Raw genomic sequence first — 17569 nt, forward strand, 5'->3', positions numbered from 1 at the left:
CTAATCCTGATTATGGCTAACTTCACATAGGTGTGAATGCCGAAATCAGTTGCTTCCACTGAGGGACAGTAAGAGCTGGAGAAACAAGATGTCCGACAGTTGACAGGGAACAGCGCGGGTAGTGACTATATCATCACCTTTAACCAAAAACATGGCAGAGATCGTCCGGGTTGGGCTGGGGTAGACCGTCATTGTAAATAAGAATTTGTTCTTACCTGAATTGCCTAGTTAAATAAAAGGTAAAAAATAAATAATAAAAAATAACAATATTGGTATTAACAATCTGGATGTCACATTGATAGTCTACTGTTCAATGGTAGGAGTAGTTTAGCCAATATCAGAGTGATAGCTAAAACAGTTATTGTGGCTAGCATTTCGCTACACCCGCAATAACATCTGCTAAACATATGTATGTGAGCAATACAATTTGATTTGATTTTATTGCAGTCATTTTCACCAAAACAATGTAGCGACTACGCCATTAAAATCTAAATGTTTTATTTATTAAAAAAAAATATATATATATAAAAAAATGATTCCCTTCAAAACGGAATGATTATGAACCCTCTCACCTGTTTATAATAGGTGTCACTAGTTAGCCTAACACAGCCACAAAGTAAATATGGGCTACATCATAAAAATGTATGAAAACCAAAATTAGATTTTTGGTCTTAATTTATGTTTAGAGTTAGGAATAAGGTTAGGGTGTGTTTAGGTTAAAAATCAGATTTAAGAAGATAAACTGTTGAAATAGGCGGGGTTTATTACTTTGTTGCTGTGGTAACTAGTGACGACCCTGATAATGCCGCCAAAATATTTTGTGTTGAAGGGAATTTACGGTTTTGGGACAGAGCCAACTACTGTTCCCTGATTGGTTACTTGTGGTTTGAGGTGTAGAGGCGGAGCTTATTATAGACAGAAAGCTGCTCCTCCTACCTGTGTGACGGTGCTCTCTCTCTCTCTCTCTCTCTCTCTCTCTCTCTCTCTCTCTCTCTCTCTCTCTCTCTCTCTCTCTCTCTCTCTCTTTCTCTGTCTCTCTCTCTTTCTCTCGCTCTCTCTCTGTCTCTCTCTCTCTCTCTCTCTCCGTAACGCAAAGCTCATCTCTCGAAAAGAAGAGGAACATCACAACATGGAAACACTAATGACGACGAATAGAAGCCCCATATAACTCGATTGTGTTAAGCGCTTTCATAATCATTGCCATTGCTTAATACATACATTCGAGGTGTGTTAATGTTTATTTTTATTTTTAACTCGACACAACTCGTTACTTGCCCCACGTTTTCATTATACGATGTGTAAATTCTATAGTTGCATTTTGAATATTTTGTATTCTCCATATTAGTAGCCTACTGATGATTTGATTGGATATATGATCAGAAAGAACTGAATGTATTTTTATGAATAAGAGGAGCTAGGAAAAGAGAGAAGATTGCACATCTGGAAATGTTGGTGAGTGCAGCTATTCTATTCATTCTATATACACATCATCATTGTATAATTGCGTTATATTGTTGATAACACTATAGCCTGATTTAATGTTATGTCATGTAGCCTGGGGATTTCTGTAACGGCTGACACGACAACGGACTATTAGATTTGATCATGCGTGTCATTATAGAGACATTCAAATGAAACACTCATAAAGGTTTGCACTGTGTGTCATATAAAACTCGGGGAACATATGCGGAACGGAAGAGGAGTCCATGCCTAAACAATGGCGCATCTCCGTATTCTTTATTATTTATTGATGAGAACATTTCAATGCTCTTTGTCTCTATTCTAATATAATGTTACAAATAAACATCGTGGTAAATTGCATCGATGCTCAACATTAGATTAGAATAGGAACTCCATACAGAATGCTACAGGTATTCGTTATTAGATATTTTCAACAACATATTTAATGGTTTCGATGTTGTTAGAATAGAAACTCCACAGAATTACAGAACCCAGACTGGCTAACATTCTTGCGCCTCTACAGGTATTCTTCATTCGATATTTTCAGCAAATCAATTGAACAACATATTTTGTTGTACAACGCTGTCTGGAAAACATCTCCCTTCCCTCTGGCAGAAGAATCGCAGGTTAGCGTTTTTCATCATGAATGTTGTTCTGGAGGCAGAAAGGTCACAAGCTGGCACAGCCACAGTCATACAATCAGATTTTAAACCTAACCTTAACCACACTGATAACGTTAATGCCTAACCCTAAATGTGACCCACCACCTGGATTGTTGTCTTAGGTCTCTCTTTATGTAGTGTTGTGTTGTCTCTCTTGTCGTGATATGTGTTTTGTCTTATATTTTTATTTTATATATTTGTATCTTTAATCCCAGCCCCTGTCCCCGCAGGAGGCCTTTTTCCTTTTGGTAGGCCATCATTGTAAATATGAATTTGTTCTTAGCAGACTTGCCTAGTTAAATAAAGGTTACATAAATAAATAAAAGATGTAACAACATTTTTACATTGTGTTTTTTACATTGGATAAAGGTAGAGACTCAGAGATAGAAAATTGTATATCATACACTGCAGTTGAGGAACAATGGGAAAGTAATTTTGCTTTGAAAGTTGATGAACTTGTAAACCCCACTTTTGAGAAAATGGTCCTTGAATGTTTTGGTACACCTACTGGAGAGCTCTTCTTTGTCTACCCCCATTCAGCACCATTCACACCCTCTTAAGCCTTAGCCCCACCCATCTCTTTAAGGATTCACACCTGAGGCCATGTGCTAAACAGAGTGAGTAGTGTGGTAAACAACCAAAGATTTCAAGACTAAAAGTGGGGAAAGTAGTAGCCTACAATAAGGAAGAAACTCCAGGTAAAAATACACTTTTATCTAGTCCTTGGCCTGTATCCTAATCTGACTTTGGTGCAGGTCATGTTGTTCTTCACATTACCGTCTCTGGTTAACACACACTATATCAAATAAAATCTACGTTGATTTGTCACATACATAGGATACAGGATATAGGATATATATATATATAGGATACAGGATATATATATATATATATATATAGGATACAGGTGTAAATGGTACAGGGAAATGGTTACTTGCATATTTTTATAGTAGCAATATCAAAACCAGAAAGTGTCCAGATAAAAATATTTTATAAATATTAGATGATGCTTACACAGACACACTTGTCTAAATTGATGGGTCATGAGAAGGAAAAACTATAACCCCAGACACATCTAGCTAAGTGGATGGGTCACTATTGTCTAGACATGTACACATGTTCATGAAATACAATAGATGGCTGTAATCACCCCCCAGACACACCTGGTGAACTTGATGGGTCATGTAATCATCTGAGGCTTGTTTAGACATGTAGCTAGCTAAACAATGAACCGGAATAATCCCAACTCATACTACCACCAATACAAATATTGTCATAGCTGTAGTATGAATCTGCAGGTAGCTAAAGCTAACCAACTAGGTTCAATGTTAGTTAGCTAGCTAATATTAGGCTATAACTAGCAATGCAAAGGAGTTTCTGATTCAAATAATATTACGACACGTAACGTTAGCTAGCAAGCCAGCGGGCTAACGTTCGCTAGCGAGCTAACAGTACGCTTTAACTTGCAATGAAAATGACTTTTTGACCAAATATAAAACTTATAATATCTGAAAATGTAGCTAAACTCTTACCTGAATACATGGATTTGTAATTTTTTTTTAAAAGATCTTCAAATGACTCTCCTGTGAAGTAGTGACGTTTGACATACGCCGAGCTTCCTGAAACGGGTCACAAATTAAGTCTGTTTGTTTTCATGAATTTTTACGATATAGCAAATTTGGACTTCTGGTCCATCAAGTTGAAATCTCTCAGTTCTGCCTCCAGGACAAGACTCATCCCAATAAACATCAACCTGCAGAAGAGTCACACCATTTCACCATGTAGGTGTGACTTGGCTCAGACAGCATCATCTGATTCTGATTCCATTCCCTGACTTCCTCTCTGTACGTTGCATTTGACTGGTCCTCAGTGTGCTTCAGTTGGACAGACTGGACAGAGCGTAGCTGACACAGCGACGGTGTGAGTGGAGCAGAGAGAACCGAGGATGGGGGGCGGAGGCCAGCAGACGGAGTCAAGCGAGCCGGCCAAGGGTGGCGTGGTTGGGCCCGGTGGAGGGCGAGGAGGGCGAGGTGGCAGTGCAGTCTACACCTGGGAAGAGGTCCAGAGGCACTGCCACAGAGGCGACCAGTGGTTGGTCATCGACAGGAAGGTCTATAATATTACCCAGTGGGCGAAGAGACACCCGGGTGGCATCAGGGTCATCAGTCACTTTGCTGGAGAAGATGCCACGGTCAGTAGCCTAACTATGGAAGTTGTTGGTGAAATGTTCTCAAGCTTTTCCAAGACTGTTTGAAAATGTTATAATGTTGTAGGTATGACATATTACACTAGTTGTTAGTGGATCGTACATTATGACTGTATGACATATTACACTAGTTGTTAGTGGATCGTACATTATGACTGTATGACATATTACACTAGTTGTTAGTGGATCGTACATTATGACTGTATGACATATTACACTAGTTGTTAGTGGATCGTACATTATACTGTTGAATTAACTAGTTGTTAGTGGATCGTACATTATGACTGTATGACATATTACACTAGTTGTTAGTGGATCGTACATTATGACTGTATGACATATTACACTAGTTGTTAGTGGATCGTACATTATGACTGTATGACATATTACACTAGTTGTTAGTGGATCGTACATTATGACTGTATTACATATTACACTAGTTGTTTGTGGATCGTACATTATGACTGTATGACATATTACACTAGTTGTTAGTGGATCGTTGCTGGATCCTAATATCACGATAATCTCTTAACCATGAATGAATCATCATACATTTTTACTTAGAGACATACACTGAGTGTACAAATCATTAGGAACACCTTCCTAATATTGAGTTGCACCCCCTTTTGCCCCCAGAACAGCCTCAATTCGTCCTGGGAATGGACTCTACAAGGTGTCGAAAGTGTTCCACAGGGATGCTGGCCCATTTTGACTTCAATGCTTTCCCACAGTTGTGTCCAGATGGCTGGATGTCCTTTGGGTGGTGGACCATTCTTGATACACACGGGAAACTACTACCATACCACGTTCAAAAGCATTTAAATATTTTGTCTTGCCCATTCACCCTCTGAAAGGCACACATACACAATCCATGTCTCAAGGCAAAAAAAAATACTTCTTTATCCTGTCTCCTCCCCTTCATCAGGTGACATCAATAAGAGATCATAGCTTTCACCTGGATTCACCTGGTCAGTCTATATCATGGAAAGAGTTCTTAATGTTTTGAACACTCACTTTTTTTTACTGAGAGGACATTTGTATGTATTTCTCTTAAACAACATAGATGAATCTATGTCTCTAATTTCTAGGACGCATTTTCCGCATTCCATCCTGATCCTAATTTTGTCAGGAAGTTTCTGAAGCCGTTGCTGATTGGAGAGCTGGCACCGACAGAGCCCAGCCAGGACCAGGGGAAAAATGTGAGGAGGCCCATCTTTCTCTCTCCCTCTACATAACATACATCGTTGTAGGCTACATAATGAAACATAGAATGTGAAGCCTAGAGCGTCTCTCCCTCTGACATAGCCCCACGCCCACTCTAACATACTGTAGGTTTAGGTAGGGACCCAGGGACCAATGTGAGGCCTGTCTTTCTCTGTCTTTCTCCATGCTTCTCAGACAGAATGCTGTGCAGAATGTTACTTTCTATAATGTGTCAGAGTGTGGTAAGAGCAGGTATGATGTGGAAGGAGATATTTCAAGACAAGATTTACCTCCTAGAGAAGTAGTGTGTAATCTTCAGTCAACTACTATAACTAGGGCACATTATACCAGCCTGTCTATGTGCCCAGATGCCCCTATAACTAGGGCACATTATACCAGCCTGTCTATGTGCCCAGATGCCCCTATAACTAGGGCACATTATACCAGCCTGTCTATGTGCCCAGATGCCCCTATAACTAGGGCACATTATACCAGCCTGTCTATGTGCCCAGATGCCCCTATAACTAGGGCACATTATACCAGACTGTCTATGTGCCCAGATGCCCCTATAACTAGGGCACATTATACCAGCCTGTCTATGTGCCCAGATGCCCCGCTGCCCGCTGTCTGTTTATCTATTCAGGAGTCTTACATCTTATCCTGGTACTCTTCAGCTTTCTGTTACTTCTATTTCCTTACCCTTCTTCTTCCTCTTCTTCTTCTTCTCTACAGGTTTCTCTTCTCAATTTACACTGTCCTTATCCCTCTCCTGTCCTCTTCCTCCCCTCCACTCCCTCAATTCTCATCTCTCTACCATCATCCACCTTCCTCCTGGTTCATCTACTTTGCTCTATCACAGTTGGTCTTTCTGTAATTCCTCTCATCCTAATTTCTCACGTCCTCAAATCAAGGCCAGTTTAATTGAGAAAGACCCCTTACTTCATACGTCTTAATTGATTATTGATCACCTCTAACCCATACAGGCAGCTCTGGTGCAGGACTTCCAGGCCTTGCGCGACCGTGTGGAGAGGGAGGGTCTCCTCCGTGCCCGCCTCCTGTTCTTCAGCCTCTACTTGGGCCACATCCTGCTACTAGAGGCCCTGGCTTTGGGCCTGCTCTGGGTCTGGGGGACCAGCTGGAGCCTCACACTGCTCTGTTCCCTCATGCTGGCCACGTCTCAGGTACCATTACAGTATTATTAGGGAGTACAAGAAGATATTTGACAGGCGGATTCAAAGGTTAGGCATAGGGATCGAAGGTTAGGGTTAAGTGTCACGTTGTATAAATGATTGGAGACAGGCGCAGGAATACGTAATAGGGGGTTTTAATACTCCACCCAAAATATACAACATGCCATGAAAGGCACAGGGACCAAGCCCAAAACAAACACGTATACAAAATCACAGAGATGCAACCCAAACAAAAGAGCGAGGTTAAACCTCTAATAAATACACGGGACGAGGCCCGTAATAACGAGAGACGGGACGAGACCCGTAATAACAATACACGGGATTAGACCCGTAATAACAATACACGGGACGAGACCCGTAATAACAATACACGGGATTAGACCCGTAATAACAATACACGGGACGAGACCCGTAATAACAAGAGACGGGACGAGACCCGTAATAACAATACACGGGACGAGACCCGTAATAACGAGTGCACAACAATACACGCTGCACGAAAGCCGAAACAACAGAGCACAGGTACTCACAAGACCAACGGACATGGGAACAATAACCGACAAGGACAATGGAGAACAGAGGGCACATATATACACATACTAATCAGGGGGAATGGGAACCAGGTGTGAGTAATGAGGCAAGACAGTCCGGGGTTGGTGGTAATGATCCAGTTCAGTGAAGCCTAGAAGGCCGGTGAAGTAGACCTCCGGAGCTGGTGAACGGAATGAGCAGCAGTACCGGGGAAATCCGTGACATTAAGGTTAGGGTTAAAGTGAAGGTTAGGGGATTAGGTTAGAGTTAAGGTTAGGGTTAAGGTTAGGGGATTAGGTTAGGTTTAAAGTTAGGGGATTAGGTTAGGGTTAAGGTTAGGGGATTAGGTTAGGGCTAAGGTTAGAGGATTAGGTTAGGGCTAAGGTTAGGGGATTAGGTTAGGGTTAAGGTTAGGGTTAAGGTTAGGGGATTAGGTTAGGGTTAAGGTTAGGGGATCAGGTTAGGGTTAAGGTTAGGGTTAAGGTTAGGGGGTTAGGGTTAAGGTTAGGGGGTTAGGGTTAAGGTTAGGGGATTAGGTTAGGGTTAAGGTTAGAGGATTAGGTTAGGGTTAAGGTTAGGGGATCAGGTTAAGGTTAAGGTTAGGGCTAAGGTTAGGGGATTAGGTTAGGGTTAGGGTTAAGGTTAGGGTTAAGGTTAGGGGATTAGGTTAGGGTTAAGGTTAGCGGGTTAGGGTTAAGGTTAGAGGATTAGGTTAGGGCTAAGGTTAGGGGATTAGGTTAGGGTTAAGGTTAGGGGATTAGGTTAGAGGATTAGGTTAGGGTTAAGGTTAGGGGATTAGGTTAGGGTTAAGGTTAGGGTTAAGGTTAGAGGATTAGGTTAAGGTTAGGGGATTAGGTTAGGGTTAAGGTTAGGGTTAAGGTTAGGGTTAAGGTTAGAGGATTAGGTTAAGGTTAGGGGATTAGGTTAGGGTTAAGGTTAGGGGATGAGGTTAGGATTAAGGTTAGGGGATTAGGTTAGAGGATTAGGTTAGGGTTAAGGGTAGGGGATTAGGTTAGGGTTAAGGTTAGGGTTAAGGTTAGAGGATTAGGTTAAGGTTAGGGGATTAGGTTAGGGTTAAGGTTAGGGGATGAGGTTAGGATTAAGGTTAAGGTCAGACACCATTCAAAATCTGCCTTTCTTTTTCCCTCTCAGGCCCAAGCTAGCTGGCTGCAGCATGACTTCGGCCACCTGTCAGTCTTCAAGAAATCCAGTTGGAATCACGTACTGCAAAAGTTTGTCATTGGACACCTAAAGGTAGGCTACTGGACAATGGTTGGACATTTGACATTACTGTTTCTTTAGGCTGATCTTCTGCTACTCTTTGGATAAGTTAACCCGGACACAGTTTAAACCCAGTCCTGGACTGAAAACCATTCTCAATGGATGATCTCCTTTGAAATTACATTTTACTCCAGGACTATGTTAAATCTTTGTTCAGGAAACTTTTCCCTTTCACTTTCCCACATTCACCAGTGTTACATTTCCAAGTTGACTGCTATACATTAGCCTTATTTCGTGTAGTGTCCAACAGTTGTAAGTTACAGTAAGTGTAATTGTGTGTACCATTAATAAGTAACATTAGCTGTGTGTTTCCAGGGTGCATCTGCTAACTGGTGGAACCATCGTCACTTCCAGCACCACGCTAAACCCAACGTGTTTCGTAAAGATCCTGATATCAACTCACTGCATGTCTTCGTCCTGGGAGACACACAGCCTGTAGAGGTAGTTATCAATATATTATATTTGTGAACCCTGCCCCAACTGGACCCACAACCTTAGTGCTTTATGACCCATCTGACTCCATGTCATATTTGAATAATAATCTAAATATTCATGTAGTAGTTCATTAAATGAATGTAATATTCATGAAATTACCAGTGGTGGAAAAAGTACCCAATTGTCATACTTGAGTAAAAGTAAAGATACCTTAATAGAAAATTACTCAAGTAAAAGTGAAAGTCACCCAGTAAAATACTACTTGAGTAAAAGTCTACAAGTATTTGGTTAAAAATATACTTAAGTATCAAAAGTAAATGTAACTGCTAAAATATACTTAAGAAACAAAAGTAAAAGTAAAAATAATTTCAAATTCCTTATATAAAATAAACCAGATGGTACCATTTTCTTGTTTTGAAAATGTATGGATAGCCAGGGGCATACTCAGACATCATTTACAAACGATGCATGTGTCACGTCCTGACCAGTAAAGGACTTATTTGTTCTTGTAGTTTGGTCAGGACGTGGCAGAGGGTATTTGTTTTATGTGGTTCAGGGTGTGTTTGTGTATGTGTTCATGTAGAGGGGGTATTTGGTTTATATGGTTTGGGCTATGTATTTAGTTAGAGGGGTATTTGATTTATTAGTCCAGGGTTTTGGTTATTGTTCTATGTTAGTTTTTCTATGTTCTGTCTAGGTGTTTGAATTTCTATGTTTTGGTAATGGGGATTGGGGCCTTCAATTGGAGGCAGCTGTCTATCGTTGCCTCTGATTGAAGGTCCTATATATAGGAGTGTGTTTTGTCATGGGATTTTGTGGGAGATTGTTGCTGTGTATAGCTTTGTGCCTGACCGGCATGTTCTTTGTCGTTGTGTTTTTGTAGACGTTTTTGGTTTTCCTTCTTTGTCCATTAATAAAAGAAGATGAGTATACATTTTCCCGCTGCGTCTTGGTCTAAACCCTACGACAGCATGTGTGTTTAGTGAGTCAGCTAGATCAGAGGCAGTAGGGACAACCATGTGTTCTCATGACAAGAGTGTGAATTGGACCATTTTCCTCTCCTGCTAAGCATTCAAAATGTAACTAGTATTTTTGGGTGTCATGGAAAATGTATGGAGTAAAAAGTATATTATTTTCATCAGGAATGTAGTGAAGTAAAATAAAAGTTGTCAAAAATATAAATAGTAAAGTAAAGTGCAGATAGCCCCAAAACTACTTAAGTAGTACTCTGAAGTAAGATCCATCTGACTCCTTGTCTCTGTCTGTTGCAGTATGGTATAAAGAAGTTGAAGTACATGCCCTACCATCACCAACACCAGTACTTCTTCCTCAGTAAGTTTCTGAACACGTTTCATGGATTTCTGTATATAAATCACATCAACTTCAATTGAACACATACAAGTAAAATATAGACAACTGATGTATGTATGTAACACCAATATTTTCCTTCTGTCTCTCAGTTGGACCTCCACTACTTATTCCAGTGTATTTCCACATCCAGATATTGCGGACCATGTTTTTACGACAGGACTGGGTGGTGAGATTTCATACCAAATAAATGTAGACTTAATCCTCTTCATTCCCATCTGGAACATAAGGCTTCCATGAGAGAGTAATGATATGACTGTGCTAACACCTGGGGGCACTAAATCCTTGTTCACCAGATGTGATAAATGTTGCTTTGGTAGGAACCCCAGATGTGATCATGTCTGACCATAATACCAATCTTTGTCTCCTGTAAAGGATCTGGCGTGGTCGATGAGTTTCTACCTTCGCTTCTTCTGCTGTTACTATCCCTTCTTTGGTTTCTTTGGCTCAGTAGCATTGATCAGCTTCGTCAGGTAAAGTATGAACTGAGAGGGAGCTCAAAGATGAATTCATTCATTCATTCACTGGTTCGCTAACTCACTCACTCATTCGCTGATTCATTAATTGTATTCAAATTATCTACAGCGGGGCTCTCCAACCCTGTTCCTGGAGAGCAACCATCCTGTACAGTGGCTTGCGAAAGTATTCACCCCCTTGGCATTTTTCATATTTTGTTGCCTTACAAACTGGAATTAAAATCAATTTTTGGGGGATTTTGTTTCATTTGATCTACACAACATGCCTACCACTTTGAAGATGCAAAATATTTTATATTGTGAAACAAACAAGAAATTAGACAGAAAATTTTTAAACTTCAGCATACATAACTATTCACCCCCCCAAATCCAATACTTTGTAGAGACACATTTTGCAGCAATTACAGCTGCAAGTCTCTTGGGGTATGTCTCTATAAGCTTGGCACATCTAGTCACTGGAATTTTTGCACATTCTTCAAGGTAAAACTGCTCCAGCTCCTTCAAGTTGGTTGGGTTCCGCTGATGTACAGCAATCTTTCAGTCATTCCACAGATTCTCAATTGGATTGAGGTATGGGCTTTGACTAGGCAATTCCAAGACATGTAAATGTTTCCCCTTAAACCACTCGAGTGTTGCTTTAGCAGTATGCTTAGGGTCATTGTCCTGCTGGAAGGTGAACCTATGTCCCAGTCTCAAATTTCTGGAAGACTGAAGCAGATTTCCCCCAAGACTTTCCCTGTATTTAGCACCATCCATCATTCCTTCAATTCTGACCAGTTTCAAAGTCCCCGTAGATGAAAAACATCCCCACAGCATGATGCTGCCACCACCATGCTTCACTGTGGGGATGATGTTCTCAGGGTGATGAGAGGTGTTGGAGAGATACTGTCCTGTTTTCACTCCAACCCTAAACTAGCACACCTGATTCTAATAATTAGCTAGTTGAGATTAACCTGGGGTTGGAGTTAAAACCTAGAGGAGGGTATCTCTCAAGGAACAGGGTTGGACTTAAAACCTACCGGAGGGTATCTCTCAAGGAACAGGGTTGGAGTTAAAACCTACAGGAGGGTATCTCTCCAGGAACAGGGTTGGAGTTAAAACCTATAGTAGGGTATCTCTCCAGGAACAGGGTTGGAGTTAAAACCTACAGGAGGGTATCTCTCCAAGAACAGGGTTGGAGAGCCCTGATCTTAAGTATTATAAAACAACACAATGATGTGCTTGATGTAATAATGTAACGTAATATTGTGGCTGAATAATTGTATTGTGAATATTGTACTGTATATAGGTTTTTGGAAAGCCACTGGTTTGTATGGGTGACCCAGATGAATCACCTTCCTATGGAGATGGATCATGAGAGACACCAGGACTGGCTCACCATGCAGGTAACGTCATCATTACGAGACAACTGGGTCCATATACACAGTGTCTTGGAGTAGGAGAGCTGATCTAGGATCAGGTCCCCCTGTCCTTACATTCCTATTCATTATCATCTTAAAAGGCTAAACTGCTCTGAGAACAGCAGTCCTGAATAGAGGCCCAGGAGTGTTTTCTGGGGCTGTGCCATCTGTAGTTCTCCAGCAGAGGGAGCTATAACGTGTCTCTTTCTGTGGTCTTAGTTGAGCGCTACTTGCAACATTGAACAGTCAACCTTCAACGACTGGTTCAGTGGACACCTCAACTTTCAGATTGAACACCAGTAAGTGGAACAAATATCCCACCTTACTGTTGTCTGTCAACAGTATATACTGTATTTATATGGTCATTTATCAGGTCACTGACATACTAAAATTATAGTTTAAGCAGTATTCAGTTCATTTGATCTTAAATATAACTTAACAGTTGTTTGTGCTAATTACTCTACCTCGTAATAGTGTTTAGATATAATATCGATACAATCCTACTCAGAAACTGAGGTTTCTCTGAAAAACTCTGATAGCGTCTGCTCTCTGTCTCTCCCTCCCTCTCTCTCCTTCCTCCTCCCCCACCCCTCTCTCTCTCTCTCTCTCTCTGCCTCTTTCTCTAATCTCTCTCTCCCTCTGTCACCGTCCCCCTGCCCCCCCACTCTCTCTCTGCCTCTCTTTCTCTGTCTCCCCCTCTCTCTCCCAGTCTGTTTCCTACCATGCCCCGTCATAACTACCACCTGGTGGCTCCTCTGGTTCGTACTTTGTGTGAGAAACATGGAGTTCCCTATCAGGTCAAGACTTTGAAGAAAGGCATCATTGATGTTGTCAGGTAAAGTGTTTTAAATGAATATTTTTAAGTGCTATCCTCTGGGAATAGATTGTACATCATAAGGTGATACCTGCTGCTCTCAGTTTCCTGTGATTTACCTGGTTTGTTATCCACCTCTGTTCTTCTCCAGGTCACTGAAGAAGTCAGGGGATCTGTGGCTGGATGCATATCTCCATAAATAAATCCCTTCCTGACTCTGGACGGGATTTTAAATCCATCGCAGATAAACAACCTGCGAACAGAGATAGATTGAAAAATGGACATTTCCTAGACGTTTGTGTTGATAATGATCGCTGCAAACAGCGTGGATGTTAGCTCAAGCGTAAATCATCTTTTTAAAAAAACTCAATCACAGTGCACAGGTCTGCATGTCAAACTTGATGTCTGTGGTGAACCCCCCCCCCCCCCACCCCCATCTTAAAACTGCCTACCAGACAGAGTACTTTAATGTACAGGTACTATATAGTATACTACTACTACATATAATACTACATAGTAGAGTAATAATGTAATAATGTATTGTGTTATTTGCTGATGTTGTTCAGATGTCACTGTTTTAACCTTGTTTGGACCCCAGGAAGAGTAGCTGTTAATGAGAATACAAATATTCTGTATTATATCTGAGTGGCCTGTCTGTGTGGTGATATCACTGTGTGGGTTACATTGCTGTGCGGTATTTTCTACCATAGTATAGTGTTAACCGAGTTTTCAAACATGTCTTATACACTGTAAAATTTGCATTGTCATTTTTTTTTAAATACCTTTTTTTTAGTATTATTTGAGTACAAGACTATCATGTCAATCAACGACAGGACACTCACTGTTCTGTGAATGTGAGTTGCCTTCACTGAGTTCAGGGTCGTGTTCAGTTGAGAGAAAACGTTTTGAAACAAGGAGGTAGAACCTGAAATTGTCCAATAGGAATATTGATTTTTCTGTTGTCCGTTGCAAAACGTTTTGCTACAATATGCCCTATTGAAAACGATCCTAGATTATGTGGCTGAGCTATTGCTCTGTAAAGTATGGTGGTTAGTTTACAGCTATACACTAAGGGGAGCTCTATGGAGATAGGTTGCTGCGGTTACAACATTTTGGCAGTAATCTACCCCCCCCTCCATTGTGCTCACTCTGTCCATGGACCTGTTTTTGAAGGCAGAAGCTAATGGATTTCTCTTCTGTAAAAATCAGACTAGAATAAAACTCTTTGTCTTGTTTTTCTTTTTCCCCAGACAAAAGAAACAGGTTGATACTTAATGATAATCTACTTTCGAATTATTCTTTGGCTATGTCTTATATTTATTACAACAACAAACATTGTAGTAATCGTGCGGTGGCAGAATTGGGGTGTGCTGATGGATCTTCTCAAGGCTTAATGCTCTGTTCTGTGTTGGGACTGTGATGGAACTGTTGCTTTGTATAAAATAACTGTTGTGTAAACAATTTGATTGTATGATCACCTCCCATTATATAAGGGACATATAGCCATTTACTCTTAGAGCTCCTTTCCTGACTGCAACCAGAGAGAGACCTAACTTGCAGCTGCTCATATCTATTAAAGATTCACTATTATACAATTCAATTAGTGTCTGCCTAATCTTTTGTATCATATTTTCCACAACAGTAGTATAGAACAAATTTAACAAAAACTACGTTTTTAAAATGAAGACTTTCTCTCCCAATTCTATACCACCAATTAGCTGTATTTACACAACTACATGAATCATATCCTTTAAAAAAAGACACTGGGTTAAACATTTAAAAACCAGTTATCTACTCTCCACTACTTCAGATTACTCTGTGTGTGTGATTACCGACTTAAAAAAAAAAAGAGCATTGTCCACAAAGCTTGATCAGTTTGAATTTCGACCTTGGGTTTATTATCGGAGGAACAAACATGTACACAGAACAGAAATATGATTGGATTAATATTGTACATGTAAAGCATACTTCATATAGACCGTGAATATGTAAGCTGAATTACAGAAGTGTATTTAGTAATATAGAATATGTAAGCTGAATTACAGAAGTGTATTTAGTAATATAGAATATGTAAGCTGAATTACAGAAGTGTATTTAGTAATATACAATATGTAAGCTGAATTACAGAAGTGTATTCAGTAATATAGAATATGTAAACTGAATTACAGAAGTGTATTTAGTAATATAGAATATTTAAGATGAATTACAGAAGTGTATTTAGTAATATAGAATATGTAAGCTGAATTACAGAAGTGTATTTAGTTGAACAGCTGCAATTAAGTGTGACTGGATATGAGAATAAATGAATGGTCAAAGCGTACATACAGCGCTACGTATCATAAGGTATAACATTGTACTACTACTGTGGGTTAGAATAATCCGTTACATTAACATCTGATTTGACAATATACATTGAGGACCTTTATGCATTTGATTTTACAAAAAAAAAAGTCTTCCATAAATCCCTCGAGATAAAACATGGGAGAAATACAAGCCATAAAACACATACTCACTCAAAATTAATATGGTCCCTCACCACGATACAAAGTTAAGAGAGAGTAGCCAGGTTTTAATATGTTCCCTCACCACGATACAAAGTTAAGAGAGAGTAGCCAGGTTTTAATATGGTCCCTCACCACGATACAAAGTTAAGAGAGAGTAGCCAGGTTTTAATATGGTCCCTCACCACGATACAAAGTTAAGAGAGAGTAGCCAGGTTTTAATATGGTCCCTCACCACGATACAAAGTTACGAGAGAGTAGCCAGGTTTTAATATGGTCCCTCACCACGATACAAAGTTAAGAGAGAGTAGCCAGGTTTTAATATGGTCCCTCACCACGATACAAAGTTAAGAGAGAGTAGCCAGGTTTTAATATGGTCCCTCACCACGATACAAAGTTACGAGAGAGTAGCCAGGTTTTAATATGGTCCCTCACCACGATACAAAGTTAAGAGAGAGTAGCCAGGTTTTTCATCCAATTAGCGACAGATTTTCATGTAAATATTCTAACATCTGCATAAAACAATATTAGTATTTTCCCCACCAGAGATGTGTTTCCATCAAACTTAATTTTTGCGGATAAAAGACTGTGGCGTAGTGCACATAAAAAGTACTTTTGCTGTTAAATTCCCAATAGAAGTTAAATGGGTTTCCATCGCATTTTCAACTCTTGATGGTTTTGTCACAAAAAGAACCGATGTGTTATATAGCGAATGTGCCCACTCTGGTCTCTAGCCAACAGCTTGCAAATGCAGTACGAGTAGGATACCTACATTATGAGATTATTATATATTATCTTTTCATTTTGTTAAACGGCAACCAAGTATCTATCAACCTGTCACTGGAATAAGACCCTCGATATGTATTGGAAAGGCGCATCAAGCTCATCACCGTGCACATTCACCACCCTGTGAAGCTCATAATTTATTTAATCTGAAGCCTAATAAACTGCATGGTTTCCTGAGTCGTAGTGGGAGGACCACACAACATGTCATCGCCTGACTCCAAGTTGACTTCAATATGATGGTTATTATATCAATATTTAAGCATAAAGGCATTTCCACTACCATTTCTTGCATTATTAATTTTTCCGACACAAAATAGATCCCACCGTGTCGAACAAACAAATTGTCTGTCGGCATTTCTACAATTGTACCAGTATTTAATGTTTCCATCTAGCCCAGTCGTAACTTCTTTCATGCGTCAGGTAATTCATCCGCATGAAATGGTTGGATGGAAACGTGGTTAGTGTCAGACAGGGCAACAGTCATAATTACCAGAGAACATCATTGAAGAAAGAAGTAAACATACACATTCACAAACAATAAAAATAAATATACAATTAAAAAAAAATGTATATAACAACATTTATAGTACATGCCAATATTAAATGTCAATTGTCAGACAAAAAAAAACTGTTGGTTTGTGAAAGGGTAGGCGCTTCGGGAGGGGAAGGCTTATGGTTGGTTAGTACTGGAGAGGGTTGTTATGGTAACCAGCCATGCTGGGCTGTGATTGGTTGACAGTCAGCCAGGCTGGCCTGTGATTGGTTGAAAGTCAGTGAGCATGCCCAGATCAGTCCTTGCCGGCATCGATCTTCTCTTGTCGTCGTCTCATGATCTCTTGGAGCTCTGAATCCCCACTGCTCTTCTGGAGAACAGTATTACAGGCTTTAGTTAGTTTCACACGTCCCAACAAACACTGAACAAAAATAGAAACACAACATGCAACATTTTTAAAGATTTTACTGAGTTACAGCTCATATAAGGAAATCAGTCTTTTGAGATAAATTAATTAGGCCCTAATCTATGGATTTCACATGACTGGGAATACAAATATGCATCTGTTGATAACAGATAACTTTTTTTAAAAGATAGCGGCGTTAATCAGAAAACCAGTCAGTATCTGGTGTGACCACCATTTGACTCATGCAGTGCAACACATCTCCTTCACATAGTTGATCAGGCTGTTGATTGTGGCCTGTGGAACGTTGTCCCACTCCTCTTCAATGGCTGTGCAAAGTTGCTGGATATTGGCGGGAA

At 40.1% G+C, this 17569-nt stretch overlaps 2 protein-coding genes across 4 annotated transcripts in view; one reads left to right on the top strand and one right to left on the bottom strand.

Moving 5' to 3' along the window:
• The first annotated feature begins 4068 nt into the window (after positions 1–4068).
• Positions 4069–14623, top strand: d6fadc (delta-6 fatty acyl desaturase-like). The gene is given in 12 exon segments (NM_001171780.1): positions 4069–4314; positions 5418–5528; positions 6516–6713; positions 8406–8507; positions 8850–8975; positions 10241–10301; positions 10430–10506; positions 10713–10810; positions 12102–12198; positions 12433–12512; positions 12923–13048; positions 13179–14623. Coding segments are annotated over 12 exon segments (1374 nt in total). The 3' UTR covers positions 13231–14623.
• A 275-nt stretch (positions 14624–14898) lies between these two features.
• Positions 14899–17569, bottom strand: part of LOC106584800 (epidermal growth factor receptor kinase substrate 8-like protein 2) — a 97595-nt gene continuing 94924 nt past the window's right edge. For all 3 annotated transcript variants that reach the window (XM_045706542.1, XM_045706541.1, XM_045706543.1), the window contains one exon: positions 14899–17177. In XM_045706542.1, coding sequence (XP_045562498.1) covers positions 17103–17177 — 75 coding nt within the window. In that variant the 3' untranslated portion in view covers positions 14899–17102. The remainder of the gene's footprint in view (positions 17178–17569) is intronic.

The sequence above is a fragment of the Salmo salar genome, chromosome ssa23, assembly GCF_905237065.1.
Source record: "Salmo salar chromosome ssa23, Ssal_v3.1, whole genome shotgun sequence".
Classification (NCBI taxonomy): domain Eukaryota; kingdom Metazoa; phylum Chordata; class Actinopteri; order Salmoniformes; family Salmonidae; genus Salmo; species Salmo salar.